This window comes from Oncorhynchus tshawytscha, unplaced genomic scaffold (assembly GCF_018296145.1).
Source record: "Oncorhynchus tshawytscha isolate Ot180627B unplaced genomic scaffold, Otsh_v2.0 Un_contig_1932_pilon_pilon, whole genome shotgun sequence".
NCBI classification, from domain to species: domain Eukaryota; kingdom Metazoa; phylum Chordata; class Actinopteri; order Salmoniformes; family Salmonidae; genus Oncorhynchus; species Oncorhynchus tshawytscha.
Window position 1 is genome coordinate 1 of NW_024609082.1, and position 26773 is coordinate 26773.

The 26773-nt window shown below is 41.6% G+C and overlaps 1 protein-coding gene across 1 annotated transcript; it reads left to right on the forward strand.

Annotated features, from left to right (window-relative positions):
• The first annotated feature begins 2633 nt into the window (after positions 1 to 2633).
• LOC121844246 (receptor-type tyrosine-protein phosphatase O-like) lies at positions 2634 to 26773 on the forward strand. The gene is made up of 8 exons (XM_042314142.1): positions 2634 to 3007; positions 3309 to 3392; positions 4739 to 4774; positions 7482 to 7563; positions 7682 to 7772; positions 7908 to 7984; positions 9646 to 9903; positions 26699 to 26773. The coding sequence occupies exons 1-8, from the start codon at positions 2634 to 2636 to the stop codon at positions 26771 to 26773; spliced, it is 1077 nt and encodes a 358-aa protein (XP_042170076.1).

Sequence of the window (26773 nt, forward strand, 5' to 3'; positions counted from 1 at the left end):
CTCAGAGGAGAGGCCAGCATTGCTTCCTCTGTAGGGGAAAGGGGAAGAAATGATTTGGGTTGGAGTTTTGGCTCCTATACACGTTTACTATTTAATTAAACATTTCAACAATGGACAAACCCTTCAACAATTGGGACTCTGTACCTTTTATCAAGAGATGGTTGTTGAACAGTCAGTTATGTCCAGTAGACGATGCCCTTCTGAAGTTGTTGATAACAGACTAATGATGATTAATATGAGGGCTTAAAGACTGTCCCTTACGCCAGGCCTTGGCTTCATCCTAAACACACATTAAATATGAGGGCTTAAAGACTGTCCCTTACGCCAGGCCTTGGCTTCATCCTAAACACACATTTAATATGAGGGCTTAAAGACTGTCCCTTACGCTAGGCCTTGGCTTCATCCTAAACACACATTTAATATGAGGGCTTAAAGACTGTCCCTTACGCTAGGCCTTGGCTTCATCCTAAACACACACACACCTCCCATCACTAAGCCATACCTCCTCATGGTGTGGTGTTAACGTGGACCATCTCTTCATCCTAAACACACACACACCTCCCATCACTAAGCCATACCTCCTCATGGTGTGGTGTTAACGTGGACCATCTCTTCAATGGATCCTCACCATGGGGTCTGTAAAGCCAAGCAGCTGTCATTGGCCCTAATGAACACTGAGTCCTACTGTAATGCCAAGCAGCTGTCATTGGGCCCTAATGAACACTGAGTCCTACTGTAAAGCCAAGCAGCTGTCATTGGGCCCTAATGAACACTGAGTCCTACTGTAAAGCCAAGCAGCTGTCATTGGGCCCTAATGAACACTGAGTCCTACTGTAAAGCCAAGCAGCTGTCATTGGGCCCTAATGAACACTGAGTCCTACTGTAAAGCCAAGCAGCTGTCATTGGGCCCTAATGAACACTGAGTCCTACTGTAATGCCAAGCAGCTGTCATTGGGCCCTAATGAACACTGAGTCCTACTGTATAGCCAAGCAGCTGTCATTGGGCCCTAATGAACACTGAGTCCTACTGTAATGCCAAGCAGCTGTCATTGGGCCCTAATGAACACTGAGTCCTACTGTAATGCCAAGCAGCTGTCATTGGGCCCTAATGAACACTGAGTCCTACTGTAAAGCCAAGCAGCTGTCATTGGCCCTAATGAACACTGAGTCCTACTGTAAAGCCAAGCAGCTGTCATTGGGCCCTAATGAACACTGAGTCCTACTGTAAAGCCAAGCAGCTGTCATTGGCCCTAATGAACACTGAGTCCTACTGTAATGCCAAGCAGCTGTCATTGGGCCCTAATGAACACTGAGTCCTACTGTAATGCCAAGCAGCTGTCATTGGGCCCTAATGAACACTGAGTCCTACTGTAAAGCCAAGCAGCTGTCATTGGGCCCTAATGAACACTGAGTCCTACTGTAAAGCCAAGCAGCTGTCATTGGGCCTAATGAACACTGAGTCCTACTGTAAAGCCAAGCAGCTGTCATTGGGCCCTAATGAACACTGAGTCCTACTGTAAAGCCAAGCAGCTGTCATTGGGCCCTAATGAACACTGAGTCCTACTGTAAAGCCAAGCAGCTGTCATTGGGCCCTAATGAACACTGAGTCCTACTGTAAAGCCAAGCAGCTGTCATTGGGCCCTAATGAACACTGAGTCCTACTGTAAAGCCAAGCAGCTGTCATTGGGCCTAATGAACACTGAGTCCTACTGTAAAGCCAAGCAGCTGTCATTGGGCCCTAATGAACACTGAGTCCTACTGTAAAGCCAAGCAGCTGTCATTGGGCCCTAATGAACACTGAGTCCTACTGTAATGCCAAGCAGCTGTCATTGGGCCCTAATGAACACTGAGTCCTACTGTAAAGCCAAGCAGCTGTCATTGGGCCCTAATGAACACTGAGTCCTACTGTAAAGCCAAGCAGCTGTCATTGGGCCCTAATGAACACTGAGTCCTACTGTAATGCCAAGCAGCTGTCATTGGGCCCTAATGAACACTGAGTCCTACTGTAAAGCCAAGCAGCTGTCATTGGGCCCTAATGAACACTGAGTCCTACTGTAAAGCCAAGCAGCTGTCATTGGGCCCTAATGAACACTGAGTCCTACTGTAAAGCCAAGCAGCTGTCATTGGGCCCTAATGAACACTGAGTCCTACTGTAAAGCCAAGCAGCTGTCATTGGGCCCTAATGAACACTGAGTCCTACTGTAAAGCCAAGCAGCTGTCATTGGGCCCTAATGAACACTGAGTCCTACTGTATAGCCAAGCAGCTGTCATTGGGCCCTAATGAACACTGAGTCCTACTGTAAAGCCAAGCAGCTGTCATTGGGCCCTAATGAACACTGAGTCCTACTGTAAAGCCAAGCAGCTGTCATTGGGCCCTAATGAACACTGAGTCCTACTGTAAAGCCAAGCAGCTGTCATTGGGCCCTAATGAACACTGAGTCCTACTGTAAAGCCAAGCAGCTGTCATTGGGCCCTAATGAACACTGAGTCCTACTGTAAAGCCAAGCAGCTATCATTGGGCCCTAATGAACACTGAGTCCTACTGTAAAGCCAAGCAGCTGTCATTGGGCCCTAATGAACACTGAGTCCTACTGTAAAGCCAAGCAGCTGTCATTGGGCCCTAATGAACACTGATGAGGAGACCAGTCATTGATGTCTCCACTGTGAACCAACAGAAGGCTGTTAGTGGCCTGATGAGGAGACCAGTCATTGATGTCTCCACTGTGAACCAACAGAAGGCTGTTAGTGGCCTGATGAGGAGACCAGTCATTGATGTCTCCACTGTGAACCAACAGAAGGCTGTTAGTGGCCTGATGAGGAGAACAGTCATTGATGTCTCCACTGTGAACCAACAGAAGGCTGTTAGTGGCCTGATGAGGAGAACAGTCATTGATGTCTCCACTGTGAACCAACAGAAGGCTGTTAGTGGCCTGATGAGGAGAACAGTCATTGATGTCTCCACTGTGAACCAACAGAAGGCTGTTATTGACCAGAGAGTTAAAGACAGGTCACTATAGTAGATCTTATTAACAGGCTCAGACTGTATGGTGCATTAACAGTGTTGACCTCTGACAGGAACTACTCTGCCCTACCTCTCTGTCATGATACTAATGGTGTCTGTTCTGTCTGTCTGTCTGTTCTGTCCCCACCTGTCTGTCTGTCTGTCTGTCTGTCTGTCTGTCTGTCTGTCTGTCTGTCTGTCTGTCTGTCTGTCTGTCTGTCTGTCTGTCTGTCTGTCTGTCTGTCTGTCTGTCTGTCTGTCTGTCTGTCTGTCTGTCTGTCTGTCTGTCTGTCTGTGAACCCTTCAGGCGAAGGAGCCTCTTTGCCTTCCTCACCCTCCTGCCATCCTGCCTTTGGACTGACTATCTTTTGGCTTTTTATATTAATCCTTGGTAAGTAACTGTTCTGGGGCCTGTGTTAGAAAGGCTGTCCCCTCTGACTCCTTAGTAAGTAACTGTTCTGGGGCCTGTGTTAGAAAGGCTGTCCTCTGACCATAGACACCGAGCTACCTGAAAGGTCCCTTTTCTTATTGATGTGACTTAAGGAGTCTGTAGCCAGACATTTCACATACAAATGATCTGCATTTCCACTGTCCACTGTCACAATCAACTGGTGGAGAAAAGAGTCCCAGGATCCTGAGGTGATCAGAGTGTGTTCAGATCAGAGATCTTTCTAGTAATCCTCTGTCTGTGGTTGGAACAGTCCTTCACATAAAACACACTCTTCAAGATGGATTCAATAACATGGCAACGTACTAACATACTGTAGCATGATACTAGCAACAGTTTGGCCTTCCTGTCTGCACGCTGTCTGCCCTCTGTCTTCCCTCTGTCTGCTTGCTGTCTGCCCTCTGTCTGCCCTCTGTCTGCTGTCTGTCTGCTTGCTGTCTGCTCTCTGTCTGCTCGCTGTCTGCACTCTGTCTGCCCTCTGTCTGCTTGCTGTCTGCACTCTGTCTGCTCTCTGTCTGCTCGCTGTCTGCACTCTGTCTGCCCTCTGTCTGCTTGCTGTCTGCACTCTGTCTGCCCTCTGTCTGCTTGCTGTCTGCACTCTGTCTTCCCTCTGTCTGCTTGCTGTCTGCTTGCTGTCTGCCCGCTGTCTGCCCACTGTCTGCTTGCTGTCTGCACTCTGTCTGCCATCTGTCTGCACTCTGTCTGCTTGCTGTCTGCACTCTGTCTGCTTCTGTCTGCTTGCTGTCTGCACTCTGTCTGCGTTCTGTCTGCACTCTGTCTGCACTCTGTCTGTCTGCTGTCTGCCCACTGTCTGCCATCTGTCTGCACTCTGTCTGCCCGCTGTCTGCACTCTGTCTGCCCGCTGTCTGCACTCTGTCTACACTCTGTCTGCACTCTGTCTGCCCACTGTCTCCCTGCTGTCTGCCCGCTGTCTGCTTGCTGTCTGCTATCTGTCTGCCCTCTGTCTGCCTGCTGTCTGCCCACTGTCTGCACTCTGTCTGCACCCTGTCAGCTTGCGGTCTGCCCGTTGGGTGGTGATGTGGGTCCAGTGGGGGTTGAATAAGGAAGCTCGGACGAGTCAAGTGTGTTTGTATCATCTATGAGTTGGGGATTTGGGACAGACATCACTTGAGCATGTTGCTGTTCTGTAGGTTATCCTCTATTGTCTAGAATGACAACAAGCAGTGATTTGATTGGATGTTGGATCACTTCTGGTGGGAACTAAATGTCTGATTATAAAATGGTGGAACACCAAAGAATCAGGGATTTCTTCCCTCTGTGTTTTATAGGAGCAAGACTGCTTTAAAGAAACGGAAGCTAACAAGGTAACACTACTAGGAAAGGGCTGTGTGTCTGCTGCAGTATGTGCTTGGGAGGAAATCTGTTCATCTGTGTGTGAACTGTGTTAATCTGTGTGTGAGTGTGAACTGTGTTAATCTGTGTGTGAACTGTGTTAATCTGTGTGTGTGTGTGTGAACTGTGTTAATCCGTGTGTGTTAATATGTGTGTGTGTGAAGTGTGTTAATCTGGGTGTGTGATGTTGTAACAATTCTCCTCCTCTTCTGAGGAGGAGTAGGAAATATCGGACCAATGCGCACTGTTCTGTGTGTTGTGTTTCAGCCCTGTCCAGATGGATGACTGTTCTGTGTGTTGTGTTTCAGCCCTGTCCATCTGGATGACTGTTCCGTGTGTTGTGTTTCAGCCCTGTCCAGCTGGATGACTGTTCTGTGTGTTGTGTTTCAGCCCTGTCCAGATGGATGACTGTTGTGTTTCAGCCCTGTCCAGCTGGATGACTGTTCTGTGTGTTGTGTTTCAGCCCTGTCCAGCTGGATGACTGTTGTGTTTCAGCCCTGTCCAGACGGATGACTGTTCTGTGTGTTGTGTTTCAGCCCTGTCCAGACGGATGACTGTTCTGTGTGTTGTGTTTCAGCCCTGTCCAGATGGATGACTGATCTGTGTGTTGTGTTTCAGCCCTGTCCAGCTGGATGACTGTTCTGTGTGTTGTGTTTCAGCCCTGTCCAGCTGGATGACTGTTCTGTGTGTTGTGTTTCAGCCCTGTCCAGCTGGATGACTGTTCTGTGTGTTGTGTTTCAGCCCTGTCCAGCTGGATGACTGTTCTGTGTGTTGTGTTTCAGCCCTGTCCAGCTGGATGACTGTTGTGTTTCAGCCCTGTCCAGATGGATGACTGTTGTGTTTCAGCCCTGTCCAGATGGATACCTGTTCCATGTGTTGTGTTTCAGCCCTGTCCAGCTGGATGACTGTTGTGTTTCAGCCCTGTCCAGATGGATGACTGTTGTGTTTCAGCCCTGTCCAGATGGATGACTGTTCCATGTGTTGTGTTTCAGCCCTGTCCAGATGGATGACTGTTCTGTGTGTTGTGTTTCAGCCCTGTCCAGATGGATGACTGTTGTGTTTCAGCCCTGTCTAGATGGATGACTGTTCTGTGTGTTGTGTTTCAGCCCTGTCCAGATGGATGACTGTTCTGTGTGTTGTGTTTCAGCCCTGTCCAGATGGATGACTGTTCCATGTGTTGTGTTTCAGCCCTGTCCAGCTGGATGACTGTTGTGTTTCAGCCCTGTCCAGATGGATGACTGTTGTGTTTCAGCCCTGTCCAGATGGATGACTGTTCTGTGTGTTGTGTTTCAGCCCTGTCCAGATGGATGACTGTTGTGTTTCAGCCCTGTCCAAGTGGATGACTGTCCTGTGTGTTGTGTTTCAGCCCTGTCCAGATGGATGACTGTTGTGTTTCAGCCCTGTCCAGATGGATGACTGTTGTGTTTCAGCCCTGTCCAGATGGATGACTGTTGTGTTTCAGCCCTGTCCAGATGGATGACTGTTCTGTGTGTTGTGTTTCAGCCCTGTCCATATGGATGACTGTTGTGTTTCAGCCCTGTCCAGATGGATGACTGTTCTGTGTGTTGTGTTTCAGCCCTGTCCAGATGGATGACTGTTGTGTTTCAGCCCTGTCCAGCTGGATGACTGTTCTGTGTGTTGTGTTTCAGCCCTGTCCAGATGGATGACTGTTGTGTTTCAGCCCTGTCCAGATGGATGACTGTTCTGTGTGTTGTGTTTCAGCCCTGTCCAGATGGATGACTGTTGTGTTTCAGCCCTGTCCAGATGGATGACTGTTGTGTTTCAGCCCTGTCCAGCTGGATGACTGTTCTGTGTGTTGTGTTTCAGCCCTGTCCAGATGGATGACTGTTCTGTGTGTTGTGTTTCAGCCCTGTCCAGATGGATGACTGTTCTGTGTGTTGTGTTTCAGCCCTGTCCAGATGGATGACTGTTCTGTGTGTTGTGTTTCAGCCCCGTCCAGATGGATGACTGTTCTGTGTGTTGTGTTTCAGCCCTGTACAGCTGGATGACTGTTCTGTGTGTTGTGTTTCAGCCCTGTCCAGACGGATGACTGTTCTGTGTGTTGTGTTTCAGCCCTGTCCAGATGGATGACTGTTCCATGTGTTGTGTTTCAGCCCTGTCCAGTTGGATGACTGTTCCATGTGTTGTGTTTCAGCCCTGTCCAGATGGATGACTGTTCTGTGTGTTGTGTTTCAGCCCTGTCCAGATGGATGACTGTTCTGTGTGTTGTGTTTCAGCCCTGTCCAGATGGATGACTGTTCTGTGTGTTGTGTTTCAGCCCTGTCCAGATGGATGACTGTTCTGTGTGTTGTGTTTCAGCCCTGTCCAGATGGATGACTGTTCCATGTGTTGTGTTTCAGCCCTGTCCAGATGGATGACTGTTGTGTTTCAGCCCTGTCCAGATGGATGACTGTTCCATGTGTTGTGTTTCAGCCCTGTCCAGATGGATGACTGTTCTGTGTGTTGTGTTTCAGCCCTGTCCAGCTGGATGACTGTTCCATGTGTTGTGTTTCAGCCCTGTCCAGATGGATGACTGTTCCATGTGTTGTGTTTCAGCCCTGTCCAGATGGATGACTGTTCTGTGTGTTGTGTTTCAGCCCTGTCCAGCTGGATGACTGTTCCATGTGTTGTGTTTCAGCCCTGTCCAGAGAGATGACTGTTCTGTGTGTTGTGTTTTAGCCCTGTCCAGATGGATGACTTTGATGCGTACCTCAAAGACATGAGTAAAGACTCCGCCTACAAGTTCTCTCTGCAGTTTGAGGTAGTATTCTGATGACCTAATGATCATGTTAAAGCTGGATTAGATATTGTGTTTGAGTCGTCGCTCATGGCCTGTCATGTGTCTGTCATGTGTCTGTCATGTGTCTGTCATGTTGTAGGAGCTGAAGAGCGTAGGTCTGGATCTTTCCCATGATGCAGCAGACCTGCCTATCAACAGACCCAAGAACCGCTACACCAACATCCTGCCGTGTGAGTGACCGACAGGAAACAGTAGCAGACACTAAGCCATATATAACAGTATGCTTTAACATGGTAGTTTATCTGTAGGAACAGACAGGAAACAGATCACTGATGAGTACTGAATAGAACCATGACTTTCCCCAGATGACTTCAGCAGAGTGAAGGTGATCTATTTACATAACGACGAGGGATCAGACTACATCAACGCCAACTACATACCAGTAAGTATCAGTACATACCAACTACATACCAGTAAGTATCAGTACATACCAACTACATACCAGTTAGTACCAGTACATACCAACTACATAACAGTAAGTACCAGTACATACCCAACTACATACCAGTAAGTACCAGTACATACCAACTACATAACAGTAAGTACCAGTACACACCAACTACATACCAGTTAGTACCAGTACATACCAACTACATACCAGTTAGTACCAGTACATACCATCTACATACCAGTTACTACCACTACACACCAACTACATACCAGTACATACCATATACATACCAGTTAGTACCAGTACACACCAACTACATACCAGTTAGTACCAGTACACACCAACTACATACCAGTTAGTACCAGTACATACCATCTACATACCAGTATATAACGACTACATACCAGTTAGTACCAGTACATATCATCTACATACCAGTACATACCAACTACATACCAGTTAGTACCAGTACATGCCAACTACATACCAGTTAGTACCAGTACATACCATCTACATACCAGTACATACCAACTACATACCAGTTAGTACCAGTACATACCATCTACATACCAGTACCTACCAACTACATACCAGTTAGTACCAGTACATACATCTACATACCAGTATATACCAACTACATACCAGTCAGTATACGTACATACCATCTACATACCAGTTCCAGTACATACCAACTACATACCAGTTAGTACCAGTACATACCAACTACATACCAGTTAGTACCTGTGCATACCAACTACATACCAGTAAGTTCCAGTACATACCAACTACATACCAGTTAGTACCAGTACATACATCTACATACCAGTATATACCAACTACATACCAGTCAGTATACGTACATACCATCTACATACCAGTTAGTTCCAGTACATACCAACTACATACCAGTTAGTACCAGTACATACCAACCACATACCAGTCAGTATACGTACATACCATCTACATACCAGTTAGTTCCAGTACATACCAACTACATACCAGTTAGTACCAGTACATACCAACTACATACCAGTTAGTACCCGTGCATACCAACTACATACCATAAGTTCCAGTACATACCAACTAGATACCAGTTAGTACCAGTACATACCAACTACATACCATTTAGTGTCTGCTAACTACCGTTGATCAATGTAGTGATCTGGTCAATACAGTGAACACAGCAAATACAGGGACCAGAGAGATCACAGGCATGATGTCATCCGTTCCCCTCCAGGGTTTTAAATCTCCCAGTGTACATCACCCAGGGTCCTCTGCCTGAGACCTCAACAGTAACCATAACCCTGGTTTTCTCCCTCTATAGGGTTATAAATCATCACCCAGGGCCCTCTGCCTGAGACCTGAACCTCAACAGTAACCATAACCCTGGTTTTCTCCCTCTATAGGGTTATAAATCATCACCCAGGGCCCTCTGCCTGAGACCTGAACCTCAACAGTAACCATAACCCTGGTTTTCTCCCTCTACAGGGTTATAAATCACCACCCAGGGCCCTCTGCCTGAGACCTGAACCTCAACAGTAACCATAACCCTGGTTTTCTCCCTCTATAGGGTTATAAATCATCACCCAGGGCCTTCTGCCTGAGACCTGAACCTCAACAGTAACCATAACCCTGGTTTTCTCCCTCTACAGGGTTATAAATCACCCAGAGAGTACATCGCTACCCAGGGTCCTCTGCCTGAGACGAGGAACGACTTCTGGAACATGATCCTGCAGCAGAAGAGCCACATCATTGTGATGCTGACGCAGTGTAACGAGAGACGCAGGGTGAAGTGTGACCACTACTGGCCATTCACAGATGAGCCGGTGACCTACGGAGAGATCAGTGTTGAGATGCTGTCGGAGTCAGAATCACCAGAGTGGACCATAAGGAACTTCAGACTGGGATATGTGAGTGGATCTACAGCATCACAAGACAAACAAACAACACTGATCTCAAAGTTTAACAAACCAAACAACTCCAGTTGCACGAGAACTACTTTAAACAATTTACACTGAACAGATATTATTTGGTATATGTAAAGACAAGATTAAAACAAGAATAGTCTGATGGGTGACAATATTAGCGTATCACTTGTGAAGGATGCCCAGCATAAGAAACAAAGCCTTTTTTTTTGGCGACTTGTTTGAATCATAGTCGCACACCTCATGTAGCCTAGCCCATAGTCCTATATGTTTTAATAAGGTTAGTATCACACCTCATGTAGCCTAGCCCATAGTCCTATATGTTTTAATAAGGTTAGTATCACACCTCATGTAGCCTAGCCCATAGTCCTATATGTTTTAATAAGGTTAGTATCACACCTCATGTAGCCTAGCCCATAGGCCTATATGTTTTAATAAGGTTAGTATCACACCTCATGTAGCCTAGCCCATAGTCCTATATGTTTTAATAAGGTTAGTATCACACCTCATGTAGTCTAGCCCATAGTCCTATAAGTTTTAATAAGGTTAGTATCACACCTCATGTAGCCTAGCACATTGTCCTATATGTTTTAATAAGGTTAGTATCACACCTCATGTAGCCTAGCCCATAGTCCTATATATTTTAATAAGGTTAGTATCACACCTCATGTAGTCTAGCCCATAGTCCTATATGTTTTAATAAGGTTAGTATCACACCTCATGTAGCCTAGCCCATAGTCCTATATGTTTTAATAAGGTTAGTATCACACCTCATGTAGCCTAGTCCATAGTCCTATAAGGTTAGTATCACTCCTCATGTAGCCTAGCCCATAGTCCTATAAGGTTAGTATCACACCTCATGTAGCCTAGCCCATAGTCCTATATGTTTTAATAAGGTTAGTATCACACCTCATGTAGTCTAGGCCATAGTCCTACATGTTTTAATAAGGTTAGTATCACACCTCATGTAGCCTAGCCCATAGTCCTATATGTTTTAATAAGGTTAGTATCACATCTCATGTAGCCTAGCCCATAGTCCTATATGTTTTAATAAGGTTAGTATCACACCTCATGTAGTCTAGGCCATAGTCCTACATGTTTTAATAAGGTTAGGATCACACCTCATGTAGTCTAGCCCATAGTCCTATATGTTTTAATAAGGTTAGTATCACACCTCATGTAGTCTAGTCCATAGTCCTTTAAGGTTAGTATCACACCTCATGTAGTCTAGCCCATAGTCCTATAAGGTTAGTATCACACCTCATGTAGTCTAGCCCATAGTCCTATAAGGTTAGTATCACACCTCATGTAGTCTAGCCCATAGTCCTATAAGGTTAGTATCACACCTCATGTAGTCTAGCCCATAGTCCTATAAGGTTAGTATCACACCTCATGTAGCCTAGTCCATAGTCCTTTAAGGTTAGTATCACACCACATGTAGCCTAGTCCATAGTCCTTTAAGGTTAGTATCACACCTCATGTAGTCTAGCCCATAGTCCAATATGTTTTAATAAGGTTAGTATCACACCTCATGTAGCCTAGCCCATAGGCCTATGTGTTTTAATAAGGTTAGTATCACACCTCATGTAGCCTAGCCCATAGGCCTATATGTTTTAATAAGGTTAGTATCACACCTCATGTAGTCTAGCCCATAGTCCTATATGTTTTAATAAGGTTAGTATCACACCTCATGTAGCCTAGCCCATAGTCCTATATGTTTTAATAAGGTTAGTATCACACCTCATGTAGTCTAGCCCATAGTCCTATATGTTTTAATAAGGTTAGTATCACACCTCATGTAGCCTAGCCCATAGTCCTATATGTTTTAATAAGGTTAGTATCACACCTCATGTAGCCTAGCCCATAGGCCTATATGTTTTAATAAGGTTAGTATCACACCTCATGTAGCCTAGCCCATAGGCCTATATGTTTTAATAAGGTTAGTATCACACCTCATGTAGCCTAGCCCATAGTCCTATATGTTTTAATAAGGTTAGTATCACATATGTTTTAGCCCATATAAGGTTAGTATCACACCTCATGTAGCCTAGCCCATAGTGGTTAGTATCACACCTCATGTAGTCTAGTCCATAGTCCATAGTTTTATAAGGTTAGTATCACACCTCATGTAGTCTAGCCCATAGTCCTATATGTTTTAATAAGGTTAGTATCACACCTCATGTAGTCTAGTCCATAGTCCTATAAGGTTAGTATCACACCTCATGTAGTCTAGCCCATAGTCCTAGTATCACACCATGTAGTCTAGTCCATAGTCCTATATGTTTTAATATAAGGTTAGTATCACACCTCATGTAGTCTAGCCCATAGTCCTATATAGTTTTAATAAGGTTAGTATCACACCTCATGTAGTCTAGTCCATAGTCCTATATGTTTTATAAGGTTAGTATCACACCTCATGTAGTCTAGCCCATAGTCCTATAAGGTTAGTATCACACCTCATGTAGTCTAGCCCATAGTCCTATATGTTTTATAAGGTTAGTATCACACCTCATGTAGTCTAGCCCATAGTCCTATGTTTTAAGGTTAGTATCACACCTCATGTAGTCTAGTCCATAGTCCTATATGTTTTAATAAGGTTAGTATCACACCTCATGTAGTCTAGTCCATAGTCCTATATGTTTTAATAAGGTTAGTATCACACTCTGTATAGTCTAGCCCATAGTCCTATATGTTTTAATAAGGTTAGTATCACACCTCATGTAGTCTAGCCCATAGTCCTATAAGGTTAGTATCACACCTCATGTAGTCTAGTCCATAGTCCTATATGTTTTAATAGTATCACACCTCATGTAGTCTAGCCCATAGTCCTATATGTTTTAATAAGGTTAGTATCACACCTCATGTAGTCTAGCCCATAGTCCTATATGTTTTAATAAGGTTAGTATCACACCTCATGTAGTCTAGCCCATAGTCCTATAAGGTTAGTATCACACCTCATGTAGTCTAGTCCATAGTCCTATATGTTTTAATAAGGTTAGTATCACACCTCATGTAGTCTAGCCCATAGTCCTATGTTTTAAAGGTTAGTATCACACCTCATGTAGTCTAGCCCATAGTCCTATAAGGTTAAGGTTAGTATCACACCTCATGTAGTCTAGCCCATAGTCCTATGTTTTAATAAGGTTAGTATCACACCTCATGTAGTCTAGCCCATAGTCCTATAAGGTTAGTATCACACCTCATGTAGTCTAGTCCATAGTCCTATAGTCTAGTCCATAGTCCTATGTTTTAATAAGGTTAGTATCACACCTCATAGTAGTCTAGCCCATAGTCCTATATGTTTTAATAAGGTTAGTATCACACCTCATGTAGTCTAGCCCATAGTCCTATATGTTTTAATAAGGTTAGTATCACACCATGTAGTCTAGCCCATAGTCCTATATGTTTTAATAAGGTTAGTATCACACCTCATGTAGTCTAGCCCATAGTCCTATATGTTTTAATAAGGTTAGTATCACACCTCATGTAGTCTAGCCCATAGTCCTATGTTTTAAGGTTAGTATCACACCTCATGTAGTCTAGTCCATAGTCCTATATGTTTTAATAAGGTTAGTATCACACCTCATGTAGTCTAGTCCATAGTCCTAATAAGGTTAGTATCACACCTCATGGTTAGTATCCACCTAGTATCACACCTCATGTAGTCTAGTCCATAGTCCTATATGTTTTAATAAGGTTAGTATCACACCTCATGTAGTCTAGCCCATAGTCCTATATGTTTTAATAAGGTTAGTATCACACCTCATGTAGTCTAGCCCATAGTCCTATATGTTTTAATAAGGTTAGTATCACACCTCATGTAGTCTAGCCCATAGTCCTATATGTTTTAATAAGGTTAGTATCACACCTCATAGTCTAGTCAGCCCATAGTCCTATAAGGTTAGTATCACACCTCATGTAGTCTAGTCCATAGTCCTATATGTTTTAATAAGGTTAGTATCACACCTCATGTAGTCTAGCCCATAGTCCTATAAGGTTAGTATCACACCTCATGTAGTCTAGTCCATAGTCCTATATGTTTTAATAAGGTTAGTATCACACCTCATGTAGTCTAGTCCATAGTCCTATATGTTTTAATAAGGTTAGTATCACACCTCATGTAGTCATAGCCCATAGTCCACCTCATATGTTTTAATAAGGTTAGTATCACACCTCATGTAGTCTAGCCCATAGTCCTATAAGGTTAGTATCACACCTCATGTAGTCTAGTCCATAGTCCTATATGTTTTAATAAGGTTAGTATCACACCTCATGTAGTCCTAGTCCATAGTCCTATAAGGTTAGTATCACACCTCATGTAGTCTAGCCCATAGTCCTCATAGTCTAGCCCATAGTCCTATATGTTTTAATAAGGTTAGTATCACACCTCATGTAGTCTAGTCCATAGTCCTATATGTTTTAATAAGGTTAGTATCACACCTCATGTAGTCTAGTCCATAGTCCTATATGTTTTAATAAGGTTAGTATCACACCTCATGTAGTCTAGCCCATAGTCCTATATGTTTTAATAAGGTTAGTATCACACCTCATGTAGTCTAGTCCATAGTCCTATAAGGTTAGTATCACACCTCATGTAGTCTAGTCCATAGTCCTATATGTTTTAATAAGGTTAGTATCACACCTCATGTAGTCTAGCCCATAGTCCTATATGTTTTAATAAGGTTAGTATCACACCTCATGTAGCCTAGTCCATAGTCCTATATGTTTTAATAAGGTTAGTATCACACCTCATGTAGTCTAGTCCATAGTCCTATATGTTTTAATAAGGTTAGTATCACACCTCATGTAGTCTAGCCCATAGTCCTATATGTTTTAATAAGGTTAGTATCACACCTCATGTAGTCTAGTCCATAGTCCTATATGTTTTAATAAGGTTAGTATCACACCTCATGTAGTCTAGCCCATAGTCCTATATGTTTTAATAAGGTTAGTATCACACCTCATTAGTCTAGCCCATAGTCCTATAGTTTTAATAAGGTTAGTATCACACCTCATGTAGTCTAGCCCATAGTTTTAATAAGGTTAGTATCACACCTCATGTAGTCTAGCCCATAGTCCTATATGTTTTAATAAGGTTAGTATCACACCTCATGTAGTCTAGCCCATAGTCTATATGTTTTATAAGGTTAGTATCACACCTCATGTAGTCTAGCCCATAGTCCTATATGTTTTAATAAGGTTAGTATCACACCTCATGTAGTCTAGCCCATAGTCCTATGTTTTAATAAGGTTAGTATCACACCTCATGTAGTCTAGCCCATATGTTTTAATAAGGTTAGTATCACACCTCATGTAGTCTAGCCCATAGTCCTCATATGTTTTAATAAGGTTAGTATCACACCTCATAGTAGTATCACACCTCTAGTCCCATAGTCCTATAAGGTTAGTATCACACCTCATGTAGTCTAGCCCATAGTCCTATAATAAGGTTAGTATCACACCTCATGTAGTCTAGCCCATAGTATAAGGTTAGTATCACACCTCATGTAGTCTAGTCCATAGTCCTATATGTTTTAATAAGGTTAGTATCACACCTCATGTAGTCTAGCCCATAGTCCTATATGTTTTAATAAGGTTAGTATCACACCTCATGTAGTCTAGCCCATAGTCCTATATGTTTTAATAAGGTTAGTATCACACCTCATGTAGTCTAGTCCATAGTCCTATATGTTTTATAAGGTTAGTATCACACCTCATGTAGTCCCATAGGTTATGTTTTAATAAGGTTAGTATCACACCTCATGTAGTCTAGCCCATAGTCCTATATGTTTTAATAAGGTTAGTATCACACCTCATGTAGTCTAGCCCATAGTCCTATATGTTTTAATAAGGTTAGTATCACACCTCATATAGTCTAGTCCATAGTCCTATAAGGTTAGTATCACACCTCATGTAGTCTAGTCCATAGTCCTATAAGGTTAGTATCACACCTCATGTAGTCTAGCCCATAGTCCTATATGTTTTAATAAGGTTAGTATCACACCTCATGTAGTCTAGCCCATAGTTTTAATAGTCACACCCATGTATAGCCCATATGTTTTAATAAGGTTAGTATCACACCTCATGTAGTCTAGTCCATAGTCCTATATGTTTTAATAAGGTTAGTATCACACCTCATGTAGTCTAGTCCATAGTCCTATATGTTTTAATAAGGTTAGTATCACACCTCATGTAGTCTAGTATCCCATAGTCCTATATGTTTTAATAAGTTAGTATCACACCTCATGTAGTCTAGCCCATAGTCCTATAAGGTTAGTATATATGTTTTAATAAGGTTAGTATCACACCTCATGTAGTCTAGTCCATAGTCCTATATGTTTTAATAAGGTTAGTATCACACCTCATGTAGTCTAGCCCATAGTCCTATATGTTTTAATAAGGTTAGTATCACACCTCATGTAGTCTAGCCCATAGTCCTATATGTTTTAATAAGGTTAGTATCACACCTCATGTAGTCTAGTCCATAGTCCTATATGTTTTAATAAGGTTAGTATCACACCTCATGTAGTCTAGCCCATAGTCCTATATGTTTTAATAAGGTTAGTATCACACCTCATGTAGTCTAGTCCATAGTCCTATATGTTTTAATAAGGTTAGTATCACACCTCATGTAGTCTAGTCCATAGTCCTATAGGTTAGTATCACATAAGGTTAGTATCATACCTATGTTCTATATAAGGTTAGTATCACACCTCATGTAGTCTAGCCCATAGTCCTATATGTTTTAATAAGGTTAGTATCACACCTCATGTAGTCTAGTCCATAGTCCTATAAGGTTAGTATCACACCTCATGTAGTCTAGTCCATAGTCCTATATGTTTTAATAAGGTTAGTATCACACCTCATGTAGTCTAGTCCATAGTCCTATAAGGTTAGTATGTTTTAATAAGGTTAGTATCACACCTCATTTAGTCTAGTCCATAGTCCTATATGTTTTAATAAGGTTAGTATCACACCTCATAGTCTAGTCCATAGTCCTGTTTTAAGGTTAGTATCACACCTCATGTAGTCTAGCCCATAGTCCTATATGTTTTAATAAGGTTAGTATCACACCTCATTTAGTCTAGCCCATAGTCCTATAAGGTTAGTATCACACCTCATGTAGTCTAGTCCATAGTCCTATATAAGGTTAGTATCACACCTCATGTAGTCTAGTCCATAGTCCTATATGTTTTAATAAGGTTAGTATCACACCTCATGTAGCCTAGCCCATAGTCCTATATGTTTTAATAAGGTTAGTATCACACCTCATGTAGTAGTCCTAGCCCATAGTCCTATATGTTTTATAAGGTTAGTATCACACCTCATGTAGTCTAGTCCATAGTCCTATATGTTTTAATAAGGTTAGTATCACACCTCATGTAGTCTAGCCCATAGTCCTATATGTTTTAATAAGGTTAGTATCACACCTCATGTAGTCTAGCCCATAGGCCTATATGTTTTAATAAGGTTAGTATCACACCTCATGTAGTCTAGCCCATAGTCCTATAAGGTTAGTATCACACCTCATGTAGTCTAGTCCATAGTCCTATAAGGTTAGTATCACACCTCATGTAGTCTAGCCCATAGTCCTATATGTTTTAATAAGGTTAGTATCACACCTCATGTAGTCTAGCCCATAGTCCTATATGTTTTAATAAGGTTAGTATCACACCTCATGTAGTCTAGTCCATAGTCATATAAGGTTAGTATCACACCTCATGTAGTCTAGCCCATAGTCCTATAAGGTTAGTATCACACCTCATGTAGTCTAGCCCATAGTCCTATAAGGTTAGTATCACACCTCATGTAGTCTAGCCCATAGTCCTATAAGGTTAGTATCACACCTCATGTAGTCTAGTCCATAGTCCTATCTGTTTTAATAAGGTTAGTATCACACCTCATGTAGTCTAGCCCATAGTCCTATAGGTTAGTATTAGTATCACCTCATATAGTCTAGCCCATAGTCCGATATGTTTTATAAGGTTAGTATCACACCTCATGTAGTCTAGCCCATAGTCCTATAAGGTTAGTATCACACCTCATGTAGTCTAGTCCATAGTCCTATATGTTTTAATAAGGTTAGTATCACACCTCATGTAGTCTAGTCCATAGTCCTATATGTTTTAATAAGGTTAGTATCACACCTCATGTAGTCTAGCCCATAGTCCTATATGTTTTATAAGGTTAGTATTAGTCTAGCCCATAATAAGGTTAGTATCACACCTCATGTAGTCTAGCCCATAGTCCTATAAGGTTAGTATCACACCTCATGTCATGTCTAGCCCATAGTCCATATGTTTTAATAAGGTTAGTATCACACCTCATGTAGTCTAGCCCATAGTCCTATATGTTTTATAAGGTTAGTATCACACCCTCATGTAGTCTAGCCCATAGTCCTATAAGGTTAGTCATGTAGTCTAGCCCATAGTCCTATAAGGTTAGTATCACACCTCATGTAGTCTAGTCCCATAGTCCTATAAGGTTAGTATCACACCTCATGTAGTCTAGTCCATAGTCCTATAAGGTTAGTATCACACCTCATGTAGTCTAGCCCATAGTCCTATAAGGTTAGTATCACACCTCATAGTCCATAGTCTAGCCCATAGTCCTAATAAGGTTAGTATCACACCTCATGTAGTCTAGCCCATAGTCCTATATGTTTTAATAAGGTTAGTATCACACCTCATGTAGCCCATAGTCCTATATAGTCCTATATAGTTTTAATAAGGTTAGTATCACACCTCATGTAGTCTAGCCCATAGTCCTATATGTTTTAATAAGGTTAGTATCACACCTCATGTAGTCTAGCCCATAGTCCTATATGTTTTAATAAGGTTAGTATCACACCTCATGTAGTCTAGCCCATAGTGTTTTAATATGTTTTAATAAGGTTAGTATCACACATCATGTAGCCTAGTCCATAGTCCTATAAGGTTAATATCACACCTCATGTAGTCTAGCCCATAGTCCTATAAGGTTAGTATCACACCTCATGTAGTCTAGTCCATAGTCCTATATGTTTTAATAAGGTTAGTATCACACCTCATTTAGTCTAGTCCATAGTCCTATAAGGTTAGTATCACACCTCATGTAGTAAGGTTAGCCCATAGTCCTATATGTTTAGCCCATAATAAGGTTAGTATCACACCTCATGTATTCTAGCCCATAGTCCTATATGTTTTAATAAGGTTAGTATCACACCCCATTTAGTCTAGCCCATAGTCCTATAAGGTTAGTATCACACCTCATGTAGTCTAGTCCATAGTCCTATATGTTTTAATAAGGTTAGTATCACACCTCATGTATTCTAGCCCATAGTCCTATAAGGTTAGTATCACACCTCATGTAGTCTAGTCCATAGTCCTATATGTTTTAATAAGGTTAGTATCACACCTCATGTATTCTAGCCCATAGTCCTATATGTTTTAATAAGGTTAGTATCACACCTCATTTAGTCTAGCCCATAGTCCTATAAGGTTAGTATCACACCTCATGTAGTCTAGCCCATAGTCCTATATGTTTTATATAAGGTTAGTATCACACCTCATGTATTCTAGCCCATAGTCCTATAGGTTTTAACCTAAGCCCATAGTCCTATAAGGTTAGTATCACACCTCATGTAGTCTAGCCCATAGTCCTATAAGGTTAGTCACATCACACCTCATAGTATAGTCTAGCCCATAGTCCTATAAGGTTAGTATCACACCTCATGTAGTCTACCATAGTCCTATATGTTTTAATAAGGTTAGTATCACACCTCATGTAGTCTAGTCCATAGTCCGATATGTTTTAATAAGGTTAGTATCACACCTCATGTAGTCTAGCCCATAGTCCGATATGTTTTAATAAGGTTAGTATCACACCTCATGTAGTCTAGCCCATAGTCCTATAAGGTTAGTATCACACCTCATGTAGTCTAGTCCATAGTCCTATATGTTTTAATAAGGTTAGTATCACACCTCATGTAGTCTAGCCCATAGTCCTATATGTTTTAATAAGGTTAGTATCACACCTCATGTAGTCTAGCCCATAGTCCTATAAGGTTAGTATCACACCTCATGTAGTCTAGCCCATAGTCCTATAAGGTTAGTATCACACCTCATGTAGTCTAGTCCATAGTCCTATATGTTTTAATAAGGTTAGTATCACACCTCATGTAGTCTAGCCCATAGTCCTATATGTTTTAATAAGGTTAGTATCACACCTCATGTAGTCTAGTCCATAGTCCTATATGTTTTAATAAGGTTAGTATCACACCTCATGTAGTCTAGCCCATAGTCCTATATGTTTTAATAAGGTTAGTATCACACCTCATGTAGTCTAGTCCATAGTCCTATAAGGTTAATATCACACCTCATGTAGTCTAGCCCATAGTCCTATAAGGTTAGTATCACACCTCATGTAGTCTAGTCCATAGTCCTATGTGTTTTAATAAGGTTAGCATCACACCTCATTTAGTCTAGTCCATAGTCCTATATGTTTTAATAAGGTTAGTATCACACCTCATGTATTCTAGCCCATAGTCCTATATGTTTTAATAAGGTTAGTATCACACCTCATTTAGTCTAGCCCATAGTCCTATAAGGTTAGTATCACACCTCATGTAGTCTAGCCCATAGGCCTATATGTTTTAATAAGGTTAGTATCACACCTCATGTAGTCTAGCCCATAGTCCTATATGTTTTAATAAGGTTAGTATCACACCTCATGTAGTCTAGCCCATAGTCCTATAAGGTTAGTATCACACCTCATGTAGTCTAGCCCATAGTCCTATAAGGTTAGTATCACACCTCATGTAGTCTAGCCCATAGTCCTATAAGGTTAGTATCACACCTCATGTAGTCTAGTCCATAGTCCTATATGTTTTAATAAGGTTAGTATCACACCTCATGTAGTCTAGTCCATAGTCCGATATGTTTTAATAAGGTTAGTATCACACCTCATATACTCTAGCCCATAGTCCGATATGTTTTAATAAGATTAGTATCACACCTCATGTAGTCTAGCCCATAGTCCTATAAGGTTAGTATCACACCTCATGTAGTCTAGTCCATAGTCCTATATGTTTTAATAAGGTTAGTATCACACCTCATGTAGTCTAGCCCATAGTCCTATATGTTTTAATAAGGTTAGTATCACACCTCATGTAGTCTAGCCCATAGTCCTATAAGGTTAGTATCACACCTCATGTAGTCTAGCCCATAGTCCTATAAGGTTAGTATCACACCTCATGTAGTCTAGTCCATAGTCCTATATGTTTTAATAAGGTTAGTATCACACCTCATGTAGTCTAGCCCATAGTCCTATATGTTTTAATAAGGTTAGTATCACACCTCATGTAGTCTAGTCCATAGTCCTATATGTTTTAATAAGGTTAGTATCACACCTCATGTAGTCTAGCCCATAGTCCTATATGTTTTAATAAGGTTAGTATCACACATCATGTAGTCTAGTCCATAGTCCTATAAGGTTAGTATCACACCTCATGTAGTCTAGCCCATAGTCCTATAAGGTTAGTATCACACCTCATGTAGTCTAGTCCATAGTCCTATATGTTTTAATAAGGTTAGCATCACACCTCATTTAGTCTAGTCCATAGTCCTATAAGGTTAGTATCACACCTCATGTAGCCTAGTCCATAGTCCTATATGTTTTAATAAGGTTAGTATCACACCTCATTTAGTCTAGTCCATAGTCCTATAAGGTTAGTATCACACCTCATGTAGTCTAGTCCATAGTCCTATATGTTTTAATAAGGTTAGTATCACACCTCATTTAGTCTAGTCCATAGTCCTATAAGGTTAGTATCACACCTCATGTAGCCTAGTCCATAGTCCTATATGTTTTAATAAGGTTAGCATCACACCTCATTTAGTCTAGTCCATAGTCCTATAAGGTTAGTATCACACCTCATGTAGCCTAGTCCATAGTCCTATATGTTTTAATAAGGTTAGCATCACACCTCATTTAGTCTAGTCCATAGTCCTATAAGGTTAGTATCACACCTCTTGTAGTCTAGTCCATAGTCCTATATGTTTTAATAAGGTTAGTATCACACCTCATTTAGTCTAGTCCATAGTCCTATAAGGTTAGTATCACACCTCATGTAGTCTAGCCCATCGTCCTATATGTTTTAATAAGGTTAGTATCACACCTCATGTAGTCTAGCCCATAGTCCTATAAGGTTAGTATCACACCTCATGTAGCCTAGCCCATCGTCCTATATGTTTTAATAAGGTTAGTATCACACCTCATGTAGTCTAGCCCATAGTCCTATATGTTTTAATAAGGTTAGTATCACACCTCATGTAGTCTAGTCCATAGTATCACACCTCATGTAGTCTAGTCCATAGTCCTATATGTTTTAATAAGGTTAGTATCACACCTCATGTAGTCTAGTCCATAGTATCACACCTCATGTATCCTAGCCCATAGGCCTATATGTTTTAATAAGGTTAGTATCACACCTCATTTAGTCTAGCCCATAGTCCTATAAGGTTAGTATCACACCTCATGTAGTCTAGCCCATAGTCCTATAAGGTTAGTATCACACCTCATGTAGTCTAGTCCATAGTCCTATATGTTTTAATAAGGTTAGTATCACACCTCATGTAGTCTAGCCCATAGTCCTATAAGGTTAGTATCACACCTCATGTAGTCTAGCCCATAGTCCTATAAGGTTAGTATCACACCTCATGTAGTCTAGTCCATAGTCCTATATGTTTTAATAAGGTTAGTATCACACCTCATGTAGTCTAGTCCATAGTCCTATAAGGTTAGTATCACACCTCATGTAGTCTAGTCCATAGTCCTATATGTTTTAATAAGGTTAGTATCACACCTCATGTAGTCTAGTCCATAGTCCTATATGTTTTAATAAGGTTAGTATCACACCTCATATAGTCTAGCCCATAGTCCTATAAGGTCAGTATCACACCTCATATAGTCTAGCCCATAGTCCTATAAGGTTAGTATCACACCTCATGTAGTCTAGCCCATAGTCCTATATGTTTTAATAAGGTTAGTAGCACACCTCATGTAGCCTAGCCCATAGTCCTATAAGGTTAGTATCACACCTCATGTAGTCTAGTCCATAGTCCTATATGTTTTAATAAGGTTAGTATCACACCTCATATAGTCTAGCCCATAGTCCTATAAGGTTAGTATCACACATCATGTAGTCTAGCCCATAGTCCTCTAAGGTTAGTATCACACCTCATGTAGTCTAGCCCAGGTTAGTCCTAGCCCATATAAGGTTAGTATCACACCTCATGTAGTCTAGCCCATAGTCCTATAAGGTTAGTATCACACCTCATGTAGTCTAGCCCATAGTCCTATAAGGTTAGTATCACACCTCATGTAGCCTAGTCCATAGTCCTATATGTTTTAATAAGGTTAGTATCACACCTCATGTAGTCTAGCCCATAGTCCTCTAAGGTTAGTATCACACCTCATGTAGCCTAGCCCATAGTCCTCTAAGGTTAGTATCACACCTCATGTAGTCTAGCCCATAGTCCTATAAGGTTAGTATCACACCTCATGTAGTCTAGTCCATAGTCCTATAAGGTTAGTATCACACCTCATGTAGTCTAGTCCATAGTCCTATATGTTTTAATAAGGTTAGTATCACACCTCATGTAGTCTAGCCCATAGTCCTATAAGGTTAGTATCACACCTCATGTAGTCTAGCCCATAGTCCTATAAGGTTAGTATCACACCTCATGTAGTCTAGTCCATAGTCCTATATGTTTTAATAAGGTTAGTATCACACCTCATGTAGTCTAGCCCATAGTCCTATATGTTTTAATAAGGTTAGTATCACACATCATGTAGTCTAGTCCATAGTCCTATATGTTTTAATAAGGTTAGTATCACACCTCATGTAGTCTAGCCCATAGTCCTATATGTTTTAATAAGGTTAGTATCACACATCATGTAGTCTAGTCCATAGTCCTATAAGGTTAATATCACACCTCATGTAGTCTAGCCCATAGTCCTATAAGGTTAGTATCACACCTCATGTAGTCTAGTCCATAGTCCTATATGTTTTAATAAGGTTAGCATCACACCTCATTTAGTCTAGTCCATAGTCCTATAAGGTTAGTATCACACCTCATGTAGCCTAGTCCATAGTCCTATATGTTTTAATAAGGTTAGTATCACACCTCATTTAGTCTAGTCCATAGTCCTATAAGGTTAGTATCACACCTCATGTAGTCCTAGTCCATAGTCCTATATGTTTTAATAAGGTTAGTATCACACCTCATTTAGTCTAGTCCATAGTCCTATGTTTTAAGGTTAGTATCACACCTCATGTAGTCTAGCCCATCGTCCTATATGTTTTAATAAGGTTAGTATCACACCTCATGTAGTCTAGCCCATAGTCCTATAAGGTTAGTATCACACCTCATGTAGTCTAGTCCATAGGCCTATATGTTTTAATAAGGTTAGTATCACACCTCATGTAGTCTAGCCCATAGGCCTATATGTTTTAATAAGGTTAGTATCACACCTCATTTAGTCTAGCCCATAGTCCTATAAGGTTAGTATCACACCTCATGTAGTCTAGTCCATAGTCCTATATGTTTTAATAAGGTTAGTATCACACCTCATGTAGTCTAGTCCATAGTATCACACCTCATGTAGCCTAGCCCATAGTCCTATAAGGTTAGTATCACACCTCATGTAGTCTAGCCCATAGTCCTATATGTTTTAATAAGGTTAGTATCACACCTCATGTAGTCTAGCCCATAGTCCTATAAGGTTAGTATCACACCTCATGTAGTCTAGCCCATAGTCCTATAAGGTTAGTATCACACCTCATGTAGTCTAGTCCATAGTCCTATATGTTTTAATAAGGTTAGTATCACACCTCATGTAGTCTAGCCCATAGTCCTATAAGGTTAGTATCACACCTCATGTAGTCTAGCCCATAGTCCTATAAGGTTAGTATCACACCTCATGTAGTCTAGTCCATAGTCCTATATGTTTTAATAAGGTTAGTATCACACCTCATATAGTCTAGCCCATAGTCCTATAAGGTTAGTATCACACCTCATGTAGTCTAGCCCATAGTCCTATATGTTTTAATAAGGTTAGTAGCACACCTCATGTAGCCTAGCCCATAGTCCTATAAGGTTAGTATCACACCTCATGTAGTCTAGTCCATAGTCCTATATGTGTGAATAAGTTTAGTATTAAATACATCTTTCTAATGAAGCACATTAATCCTCTTTACACTGGGTTAGGGTTAGCTAACCCTAACCCTAACCCTTTACACTGGGTACAGAGCCTAACTACACAGCAGGAGCTTGAGTTTCCAGTTTGGGGAAGATCATTTTCACCATAAAATGCACCTTTATAATAAACCATTACTTGCAGAATCGCACTCACTTTTGAGAATTATGTTTTCCCACGAATTGATTGCATTTTGGAACATTTGCGCTTATAGTCTACTGCCGTGTGCGCATTGCTGCGCTCATAACACGAACATTTGCGCTTATAGCCTACTCCCGTGTGCGCATTGCTGCGCTCATAACGTGAAGAAATAGCCTAATAGTATGTTCACATTTTAAGCTAAAAGTTCTGGTATTACCTCATTCCTTGTAAAAGTTTTTTTGATGCTAGTGGTTGTATTAATTTTGGATCTATCGCATCCCACAACTGTCCCAGAGTATGTTCGGAAAATGTATTTCTGGTACAGAAGGACAAGTTGACCAATAGAATAGGACGTAGATAGTAGACTGACATAGGCTAGTGTTTCGTGCACCACCCTATGGGACTCCTGATCACGGCCGGTTGTGACACAGCCCGGGATCAAACCAGGGTCTGTCGTGACGCCTCTAGCACTGAGATGCAGTGCTTTAGACCGCTGCGCCACTCAGGAGCCATAACATAAGGACAACTCAGAGTGTGCTATTCTGTTCTTCTGAAATAGACCACATTTTCTTCTTATCATGTTTCTTTAGACCTGTCTAAAATAAACAATGGATTTATTGTGATGGTGTAGACTATATTACATGGATGTATTAGTCTTTTTTAAACGTAGACGTTCCAGAGGTCTTCATCAGTGGCTTGTAGGGTGTGTGGAAGATGCGAAAGGTGTTTATGTTCATTAACGGTCAATTACCATGAGACCGGCAGTTATTTGCTTGTAATTACAGCCACAGCCTTAAACACACAACACACATCATATAATGTCAGCCTACTGGACTGAAAGGAGGGGGGCTACTCGCATGAAGGATCACTGGACAGATTCAAACCATCTGAGAGCAGGAGAGAGAGAGAGAGAGAGAGAGAGAGAGACAGAGAGACAGAGAGAGAGACTGACTAACCCCAGCTGCTTGCGGTCCGGCCCAGGAACTCGTGTGTCCGAGGGTTCCAGAAGTATGGCTCCTTGACTCCGGTGTCCACGCGCTCATCTTCCTTGTTGTTCATGGTGCCCGTTGCGTATCGTGCGGCAGTTTGTACTCGGTGTCAACTAAAAATGAGGATTCTGGCTGTCTGGCGCGGTAAAATGAGATGTCCCGATAATGACCGTTATCTGTCTGTCTAGTCCGGTAAAATGCGCGAGGTGTTTCAGAATAAATGCTAGGCTTTTCAATTCACCGGTGATGACGACAGGTGCTATAGTCTATCGATAGAAGACTAATCTACAGTCACAGACGACGCGAGACTGACTGTTCCGTTCTACTGCGGCGCGACGATACTGCGGTAAAACGGGCTCGAGCCTGGATACATGTCCACGTCATAATCAGCCCCTGCTCTCCGCCAATAGGACACATCTATCCCATCTGGCCCCACCCCTACTACCCTCCATTATAACCTCAACAACCTGTGTGTGTGGACCTGA